Source organism: Capricornis sumatraensis, chromosome 14 (genome assembly GCF_032405125.1).
Source record: "Capricornis sumatraensis isolate serow.1 chromosome 14, serow.2, whole genome shotgun sequence".
NCBI classification, from domain to species: Eukaryota; Metazoa; Chordata; class Mammalia; order Artiodactyla; family Bovidae; genus Capricornis; species Capricornis sumatraensis.
Genome location: NC_091082.1, coordinates 77,788,701 through 77,798,859, shown reverse-complemented (window position 1 = coordinate 77,798,859; position 10,159 = coordinate 77,788,701). Strand labels below are relative to the sequence as shown.

The window sequence follows — 10,159 nt, the reverse complement described above, 5'->3', positions numbered from 1 at the left end:
ATGTCAACCCACACCAGTATTCTTGCCTGGGAAATCCCATGGACGAAGGAACCTGGTGGGCTACAGTCCATGGGGTCGCAAAGAGTCGGACACGACTGAGTGACTTCACTTTGTGTATATTATATATACAGTATTGATGGCACAGTATAACCTCTCTCCCCTCCTATCCCATAGAGAGAAGGTATTTGCTCTACTCTTTTCCCACCCAGTATACGTGCCTCATCCAATCACCAAATGACTGCAAGACCCCTATCCCGTTACTTGTACCCTGGATATAAAAGTGGACTAACCCTGGGATTTCTTTGGAAGGAATGATGCTAAAGCTGAAGCTCCAGTACTTTGGCCACCTCATGCGAAGAGCTGACTCATTGGAAAAGACTCTGATGCTGGGAGGGATTGGGGGCAGGAGGAGAAGGGGATGACAGAGGATGAGATGGCTGGATGGCATCACGGACTCGATGGACATGAATGTGAGTGAACTCTGGGAGATGGTGATGGACAGGGAGGCCTGGCGTGCTGAGATTCATGGGGTTGCAAAGAGTCGGATACGACTGAGCGACTGAACTGAACTGAACTGAAGGACCCCCATTCAATGTCGGTTCTCCCATGAGCAGGCCCGCTATTCTAACAGCATCTCCCACTCTAATAAACTTTACTTTCCCTCTCACTCTGTCTCATGCCTGGAAACTCCTTTCCAACCCACGCCTGGACCATGACATCTATGAAATTTTCCCTTAGATATGCAACTTGACTACCCAAGGGTTAGTATACTCAAAGCAGGGAATGCGTGTTAATTTCCCCTAGTTTGAATTCCCCTCAGGGTGTACTGTCAGTGACTGCAGTGCAGTGGGTTGAAGCTTAATCCTTACAAACCTCTTCAGACAAGCAACTTTTTTTTTTTTTTTTAATTTGGGAGGCTTGCTGTGGCTCAGCTGGTATTGAATCTGCCTGCAATGTAGGAGACCTGGGTTCGATCCCTGGGTTGGGAAGATCCCTTGGCGAAAGGAAAGGCTACCCACTCCAGTACTCTGGCATGGAGAATTCCATGGACTGTACAGTCCTTGAGGTCGCAGAATCAGGACACTGAGCGACTTTCACTTTGTGGCCTCCCTGGTGCTCAGATGGTAAAGCGTCTGCCTGCAATGTGGGAGACCTGGGTTCAATCCCTGGGTTGGGAAGATCACCTGGAGAAGGAAATGGCTACCTACTCCAGTGCTCTTGCCTGGAAAATCCCATGGACAGAGGAACCTGGTAGGTTACAGTCCATGGGGTCGCGTAGAGTCGGACACGACTCAGCGACTTCACTTTCACTTTGTGGTGGTATAAACACAGGTGCACAGATGGACGGGGTTAGTCTTGAAATAAGAGTTCAGGGGTTGTGGGTATTTAAACCAATGGGCCGCCAATAGGGAAGGAAAGAAGATACTAGGCTGGGGTATCCCTCCGTCTCGTCGCGGGCGGTGCCATTGCCTGATCCTCGTTCATTGCCGGGCTGAGGCTGGCGACGCGGGTCCGGGTCTAAAGCGGAGTCTCCCTCCCAGGATTGGAGCCCGGGTCTGACCCGGAAGCTTTCCCGCGACCCCGGAAGCAGAGCCCAGCGGCGGAGGCGCCGCCGATGAGCCACCGCCCCCTCGCCGCCTGGCTGCTGCTTCAGAGAACCGCGGCGGCGCCGGGTTGCACTGATGATCCCCGGCAGGCGGCGGCGGCAGAGGCGGCGGGAGGATGACCTCTCCCCGCGAGCGGGGTGCCGATCTGGCCCGATTCTACACTGTCACCGAGCCCCAGCGACACCCGAGGGGCTACACGGTGTATAAGGTCACCGCCCGGGTGAGTGCAGTTGCCGGACGGGGGTCGGAGTCTGACCAGGGACGAGAGACCGGCGTGGACCCTGGTGTGGGGATGCCGGATGCCAGGTTGCGCCTAGTGCCGGGACAGGCGCCCGAGGTGGGGACTTCAAAAAGGATGAGGTGGGGGCAGAGCGTGCGAAGTCCCGGATTGGGCTGGAAATGGTCTCAACAGTGTCCCCTTTCCAGGGTGGGGCAGGCGTTGATGATTTTTAATAGATGACTCAGCCCCATCCCACTTGGACTTTCTCTTCCGAGGCTGAAATATGCAGAAGTGGTTTTGCTTGTCTCCTAGGGATAATGCAGGTTTAAAAAAAAATGTTAAATTGATGTACTATTTGACTTATATAATAGAGGGTATTTCTTCCCTTCCTTCTGGGTTGCACAGAGGCAGATAAACCCTTGGGAACTATGTCAGTGGTAGGGCCACCATCCTAGGACCTCTGTAACTGGTTGTGTCTTTTCGCCTGTGAATTTTTCGTGGTTTTCCGTAGGAGACAGGAGAAATTCTGCTGAGGGTGTCTTGTGTGAGTTGTCTTGAGAGCACATTTGAAAGTTGTGAGGCTCCTTTTACATCGACTAATTGATACAGTTTTTAGTACCCACTTTGTTCATGTTTGATTGCTCTTACTTTGAGTTTTAGAGTTTGCGTCTTCCTCCTTGAAATAAGAGTAATAAAATTAAATATTAATATTAAATACAAATTAGTATTAAATTACATATATTTAATGTATTATATGTAGTATGAATGTATGTGTGTATTAGGCATATGTACACATCACCTAGTTAAATCCTAATTTTAATGGAGAGGAAACTATGGTTCAAGAAAGTGTTGTAGCTGGCCCAGCTTCACACTGCAGGGAAGTAGCACCTCTGGGGTATGAGTTCTATTCTGTTTAACTCTAAGTTGTAAAAAAAAAGTTTAAGAATTACCTTCATCATTAATTGTTAAAAAAGAGAGGTACAGATAGTAGTAATATTAGAGTATACATTTGGGGGATGTAGTACTCTTGGGGGATAGATCAGGAAGTGGGCCTTGACAAGAACCTTAGAGGTTAAATAGATTCAGATCCGCAGAGTTTGGGGCATGGGAATGGCATGTGCTTTTTGGAGTTGGTACACAATTCAAACAAGTGTAAGAGGATAGGATGGACAAATTTGTGTAAATGTAGTAAGACCAGGCCTGATTATTGCAGAGGGTTGTACCAACAATAGAGAGAAAATTGTTACTCTCTGTTTGCAAGTAAGGTTGTTATATAGGTGGAGTGTTAGTTTCAGCTTAAGAAAAAATTTCAAGATTAAAGGTGCTCTTACTGTAAGCCCCCTTGAAAGCTTCTTTTGGCCCTTCAGAAACCTAGACTTGGTTTCCTAACATAGTTTGTGAAATTAGAACAATTTTCAACATACTTAATGCCCTAGCTCTAATGTTCCCCTCAGAGCACCCTGTTCATCTCCTATTATAACACTTATCACAGTTATAATATATTGTATTAATCTGTTTGCTTGTCTCTGTCTCTCAGATTTAGAGCAGGTCACTATCATTGGTGTTTATTTCCTTTTATATCTCCCAAGGCATTGTGGGGCACAGAGTGCCTAAAAATTATTGTTTTCCTCTGTGTTTTAGGTAGCACATTTACTAAATGTTTAGTTTCAGGTACTATGAGCTCTGAGGGTGACAAGGCAGCATAAAGTGTGGTCCTTCTTTTCAAGGATACCCCTAGTAGAAGATGGTTTACTGTACTTGAAGTCCAGTGCAAGGTAGAAAGTGTTAAATGCTATAAGAGACTACAGAAAAGAGCTATGGGGTTTCAGAATACAGAGTTTCTGGCTCAAGGGATCAGGAAACATGTACCAATTAAGATAGGTGGTGAGAGATGGGAAGAATCTAGATGGGTGGGATAAGTGGAAAGGGCACTGCAAGGAGAAGGAATATGTGAGTGTGTGTAGAACTTGAAGAAGAAACTGAATATGATTATTACTTGTAGTCTTACTTTAGGAATGGTTAATCTATTTGAGATCTTAAATATCTTTTTTCCAAGCTGTCAACTAACATGACAACATCAATTAGAAGATGAAGTAGCACATTGCCTGTTCTCACCAGATCCGTGTAATATGCATATTAGTTACCGCTGTGGTTGTTTAACTGGAAATTGCTTACACTTGTCTTTTTTTCTCCTTGTAAATATTTGTGTCCTCATTTATTGCTTATGGTACAGATTTTGTTTTCTAATTTTAAAGATTGAGGATTGATAAAGAGATATACTTTTAAAAGCTTCATAGTATAAAATACAAGTAAATTATTTGTTATTTTTTGAGACTTAACGAGAAAAACATCTTACCTCAGGAGAATTAATCAGGTTAGTAGTGCTCCCCTGACAGAACTTTGTGAGATAAAAATGTCCTCTTTATGTTTCCAATTACTGACTGACAGATTTTTAAGGAACAATCTCTATATTCTTGATTCTTGCAAGGTTTTTATGTAAGAATAGAATTAGAATCATTGGAATTACCATTGTTAAGTATTGGTTGGCATAAGAGTGTTTCATGTTCTTAAATCTCCTTTATCCTTTCTTTTCCCCCCAGTTCTTTGGAAGCTGGCAGGCTTAGATAACCTTATGGCCAGTTACAAGCTTGCTAATGGATTTCCTACTTAAATCCTATGTTGCTTGTTGATTTTCATCTTGAATAAGTACTTCTGTTCAGCATTTGAAAATTCTTTTGTAGATTTCCATTGATTGTTTAGTTAAAGGGGACGCAGATGTAAAAGAACCATTCACATAGTGTTTTTGGTTGTTTCATCATGCTAAAGTTTACAAAATTGTATAAGGTAATATAGATTTCTTAACAGTATTAAGTAAATAGTAATTCTTGCCTGTATTCTTTCATGAATATGAAAAGAAAATCTTGTTTCTATTATTAAAAGACAATGCTGCCTTATGACTTTCTTTCTGTTGAGGCGTAATTTATATGGAGTAAGATTCACCAATTTTAAGTGTACAGTTTGACGAGTTTTGACCTGTGTCTGTAACTGTGTAACCACCACCGCCACAGTCATCACTGCGGCAGTTCCCTCATGCTCCTTTGCAGGCAGTCCCCTCTCCCCACCCCCTGTCCCTAGGCAGCTGCTGGTCAGCTTTCTGTTGTTGTACTGTGCTCTTTTGTGGAGGAGGGATTTGGCTTCTTTACCTCAGCAGGTTTATTTGAGATTCATCTATATTGTGTATTTTTATTCTCCTTTATTGCTGACCAGTATTCCCTTGCGGGTTTCTCTGGTGGCTCAATGGTAAAGATTCAGCTGCAGTGCAGGAGAGCAGGGATTTGATCCCTGGGTCAGGAAGATTCTTTAGAGGAGGGCCTGGCAACCCACTCCAGTATTCTTGCCTGGAGAATCCCATGGACAGAGGGGCCTGGCGGGGTATAGTCCGTAGGGTCACAGAGTTGGACCTGACTGAAGCGACTGAGCAAGCATGCACATTCCCTTGTATGGTTATCCTATAGTTAATCCTTCCACGTTTGGGTTGATGGACATTTGGATTGTTTCCAGTTTTTGGCTCTTTTAAATACAGCTACTATGGACATTTATATACAAGTCTCAATGAATGTGGGCTTTTGTTTCTCTTGATAGCACACAGCCTTATTATACCTTTATAAGTAAGTAAGTAAGTGAAGTCGCTCAGTCATGTCCAACTCTTTGCGACCCCGTGGACTGTAGCCTGCCAGGCTTCTCCGTCCATGGGATTCTCCAAGCATGAATACTGGAGTGGGTTACCATATCCTACCTTTATACCAAGCTGAAATCTGATAGTCTTAATCCTCTTTCTTTCTCAAAATTATTTTGGCTATTCTGGATTGTTTGCATTTTTAGAAAAACTTTGGAATCAGCTTATTAAACTTGCAAACATGCCTACTCAGATTTTGATTGGAGTTACACTGAGAATGTGGGGCTTTCCTGGTGGCTGGTGGCTCAGTTGTAGAGAATTCATTTGCAATGCAAGAGCCAAAGGCTATACAGGTTTGATCCCTGGGTCAGTAAGAGCCCCTGGAGGAGGGCTGAGCAACTGACTCCAGTATTCTTGCCTGGAGAATCCCTTGGACCAAGGAGCTTGGAGGGCTACAGTCCCTAAGGTCCCAAAGAGTTGGACACAACTGAAGTGACTGAGCATGCAGGCACGCATGTTGAGAGTATAGATCAGTTTTAGAATTGATATCTTTAAGTAATATTGAATCTTCTAATCCATGAACACAAATTTTCCTTTTATTTAGCTCTTTAATTTGAGCAATATTTTCCAGTTTTCAGTGTGCAGGTCTTGCACATAATTTGGGTTTGTTTTCAAACTATCAGAATACATAAGTCTATTTGACATAGCTAACGTTTGTTGAATATTAATAGCACATACTTCTGCGGTGCTTAGTGTGAGTCAAGCTCTATTCTAAGCACATTATATAAATTAGCACATTTTTCATAGCAGTGCATGAGTAGGTGCCATCATTATTCTCACATTAGGAGAATTCCTCACGTGAGGAAATTGAAGCACCTAAATGTTAAATAACTTGCCTAGGCTCACACAGCAAACAAGTGGTAGAGTTTAGATTGGAACCCTGGTAGTCTATCTGTCAGAGTGCTTTTAATCCCAGTGCTGTGCTGAGTTCCTAAACACACTTTATTAGAGGCTGTGGGTATACTGTAGTTTACTAAAGTGATATTTACTAAAGCAAATATTAATAGAAGTACTCAGCTTGACTTGAATCTGAAAATTGCCTCTTCCAAAGCTTCAAATTCAAGCACTATTTGTATTGCTTGGAGGGAAAGTGAAAGTGAAGTTGCTCAGTCGTGTCTGCCGATTCTTCTGTCCATGGGATTTTCCAGGCAAGAATACTGGAGTGGGTTGCCATTTCCTTCTCCAGGGAATCTTCCCGACCCAGGGATCGAGCCCAGGCCTCGCATTGCAGGCAGACGCTTTAACCTCTGAGCCACCAGGGAAGCTTTGGAGGGAACCTGCTTTCAATTCCTGACCACATTGTTGTATGGGCTGCTTGTGCTTGGAAAGATAATTATCTGTAGTTTCCTAAGTATGCTGGTACACTGAGTTTTTCCTGTGTGTGTGTGCACATGTGTGCGTGCTCTGCTGTATCTGACTCTGCGATCCCGTGGGCTGTAGCCAACCAGGCTCCTCTGTCCATGGTATTTTCCAGGCAAGAATACTGGAGGGGGTTGCCATTTCCTCCTCCAGATCTTCCCCACCCAGGGATCGAACACACATCTGCGTCTCCTGTGTCTCCTGCATTGGCAGGCGAATTCTTTACCACTGGGAAGCATGCTTCCTTGCTTCTCTGTTAGATGTGGATTTCTCAGTCTGGAATGCGCTTCCATTTTTTCTTCGCAATCGCTGCTAGTCTCAGGTGACCTCTCCTGCCCTGTTTCTACAGGAAGCCTTTCTTAAATGGAGAACTCTGTGTATTGTATTCAGTTCAGTTCAGTTGCTCAGTTGCGTCCGACTTTGCGACCCCATGAATCTCAGCATGCCAGGCCTCCCTGTCCATCACCATCTCCCGGAGTTCACTCAGACTTACGTCCATCGAGTCCGTGATGCCATCCAGCCATCTCATCCTCTGTCGTCCCCTTCTCCTCCTGCCCCCAATCTCTCCCAGCATCAGAGTCTTTTCCAATTAGTCAGCTCTTCGCATGAGGTGTCCAAAGTACTGGAGTTTCAGCTTTAGCATCATTCCTTCCAAAGAAATCCCAGGGTTGATCTCCTTCAGAATCGACTGGTTGGATCTCCTTGCAGTCCAAGGGACCCTCAAGAGTCTTCTCCAACACCACAGTTCAAAAGCATCAATTCTTTGGTGCTCAGCCTTCTTCACAGTCCAACTCTCACATCCATACATGACCACAGGAAAAACCATAGCTTTGACTAGGCGGACCTTAGTTGGCAAAGTAATGTCTCTGCTTTTGAATATGCTATCTAGGTTGGTCATAACTTTTCTTCCAAGGAGTAAGCGTCTTTTAATTTCATGGCTACAATCACCATCTGCAGTGATTTTGGAGCCCCCAAAAATAAAGTCTGACACTGTTTCTACTGTTTCCCCATCTATTTCCCATGAAGTGATGGGACCAGATGCCATGATCTTCGTTTTCTGAATGTTGAGCTTTAAGCCAACTGTTTCACTCTCCTCTTTCACTTTCATCAAGAGGCTTTTTAGTTCTTCTTCACTTTCTGCCATAAGGGTGGTGTCATCTGCATATCTGAAGTTATTGATATTTCTCCCGGCAATCTTGATTCCAGCTTGTGTTTCTTCCAGTCCAGCGTTTCTCATGATGTACTCTGCATATAAGTTAAATTATCAGGGTGACAATATACAGCCTTGACGCACTCCTTTTCCTATTTGGTACCAGTCTGTTGTTCCATGTCCAGTTCTAACTGTTGCTTTTTGACCTGCATACAGATTTCTCAAGAGGTAGGTTAGGTGGTCTGGTATTCCCATGTTTTTCAGAATTTTCTACAGTTTATTGTGATCCACACAATCAAAGGCTTTGTCATAGTCAATAAAGCAGAAATAGATGTTTTCCTGGAACTCTCTTGCTTTTTCCATGGTCCAGCGGATGTTGGCAATTTGATCTCTGGTTCCTCTGCCTTTTCTAAAACCAGCTTGAACATCAGGAAGTTCACGGTTCACGTATTGCTGAAGCCTGGCTTGGAGAATTTTGAGCATTACTTTACTAGCATGTGAGATGAGTGCAATTGTGAGGTAGTTTGAGCATTCTTTGGCATTGCCTTTCTTTGGAATTGGAATGAAAACTGACCTTTTCAAGTCCTGTGGCCACTGCTGACTTTTCCAAATTTGCTGGCATATTGAGTGCAGCACTTTCACAGCATCATCTTTCAGGATTTGAAATAGCTCAATTGGAATTCCATCACCTCCACTAGCTTTGTTTGTAGTGATGCTTTCTAAGGCCCACTTGACTTCACATTCCAATATGTCTGGCTCTAGATTAGTGATCACATCATCATGATTATCTGGGTCGTGAAGATCTTTTTTGTACAGTTCTTCCATGTATTCTTGCCACCTCTTCTTAATATCTTCTGCTTCTGTTAGGTCCAGACCATTTCTGTCCTTTATCGAGCCCATCTTTGCATGAAGTGTTCCCTTGGTATCTCTAATTTTCTTGAAGAGATCTCTAGTCTTTCCCATTCTGTTGTTTTCCTCGATTTCTTTGCATTGATTGCTGAAGAAGGCGTTCTTATCTCTTCTTGCTATTCTTTGGAACTCTGCATTCAGATGCTTATATCTTTCCTTTTCTCCTTTGCTTTTCGCCTCACTTCTTTTCAGAGCTATTTGTAAGGCCTCCCCAGACAGCCATTTTGCTTGTTTGCATTTCTTTTCCACGGGGATGGTCTTGATCCCTGTCTCCTGTACAATGTCACGAACCTCATTCCATAGTTCATCAGGCACTCTATCCATCAGATCTAGACCCTTAAATCTGTTTCTCACTTCTACTGTATAATCATAAGGGATTTGATTTAGGTCATACCTGAATGGTCTAGTGGTTTTCCCTACTTTCTTCAATTTAAGTCTGAATTTGGCAATAAGGAGTTCATGATCTGAGCCACAGTCAGCTCCTGGCCTTGTTTTTGCTGACTGTATAGAGCTTCTCCATCTTTGGCTGCAAAGAATATAATCAATCTGATTTTAGTATTGACCATCTGGTGATGTCCATGTGTAGAGTCTTCTCTTGTGTTGTTGGAAGAGGGTGTTTGCTATGACTAGTGCGTTCTCTTAGCAAAACTCTATTAGCCTTTGCCCTGCTTCATTCCACATTCCAAGGCCAGATTTGCCTGTTACTCCAGGTGTTTCTTGACTTCCTACTTTTGCATTCCAGTCCCCTATAATGAAAAGGACATCTTTTGTGGGTGTTAGTTCTAAAAGATCTTGTAGGTCTTAATAAAACCGTTCAACTTCAGTTTCTTCAGCATTACTGGTTGGGGCATAGACTTGGATAACTGTGATATTGAATGGTTTGCCTTGGAGACGAACAGAGATCATTCTGTCATTTTTGAGATTGCATCCAAGTACTGCATTTTGGACTCTTTTGTTGACCATGATAGCTACTCCATTTCTTCTGAGGGATTCCTGCCCGCAGTAGTAGATGTAACGGTCATCTGAGTTAAATTCACCCATTCCAGTCCATTTTAGTTCGCTGATTCCTAGAATGTTGACATTCACCCTTGCCATCTCTTTTTTGACCACTTCCAATTTGCCTTGATTCATGGACCTGACATTCCAGGTTCCTATGCAATATTGCTCTTTATAGCATC

At 43.4% G+C, this 10,159-nt stretch overlaps 1 protein-coding gene across 4 annotated transcripts in view; it reads left to right on the top strand.

Moving 5' to 3' along the window:
• Positions 1-1,705: 1,705 nt before the first annotated feature.
• Positions 1,706-10,159, top strand: part of RPS6KC1 (ribosomal protein S6 kinase C1) — a 210,640-nt gene continuing 202,186 nt past the window's right edge. For 3 of the 4 annotated variants that reach the window (XM_068985998.1, XM_068985997.1, XM_068985994.1), the window contains exon 1: positions 1,706-1,827. In XM_068985998.1, the coding sequence (XP_068842099.1) occupies positions 1,723-1,827 (105 nt within the window). In that variant the 5' untranslated portion in view covers positions 1,706-1,722. The remainder of the gene's footprint in view (positions 1,828-10,159) is intronic. The other variant, XM_068985996.1, reaches the window with a different exon arrangement.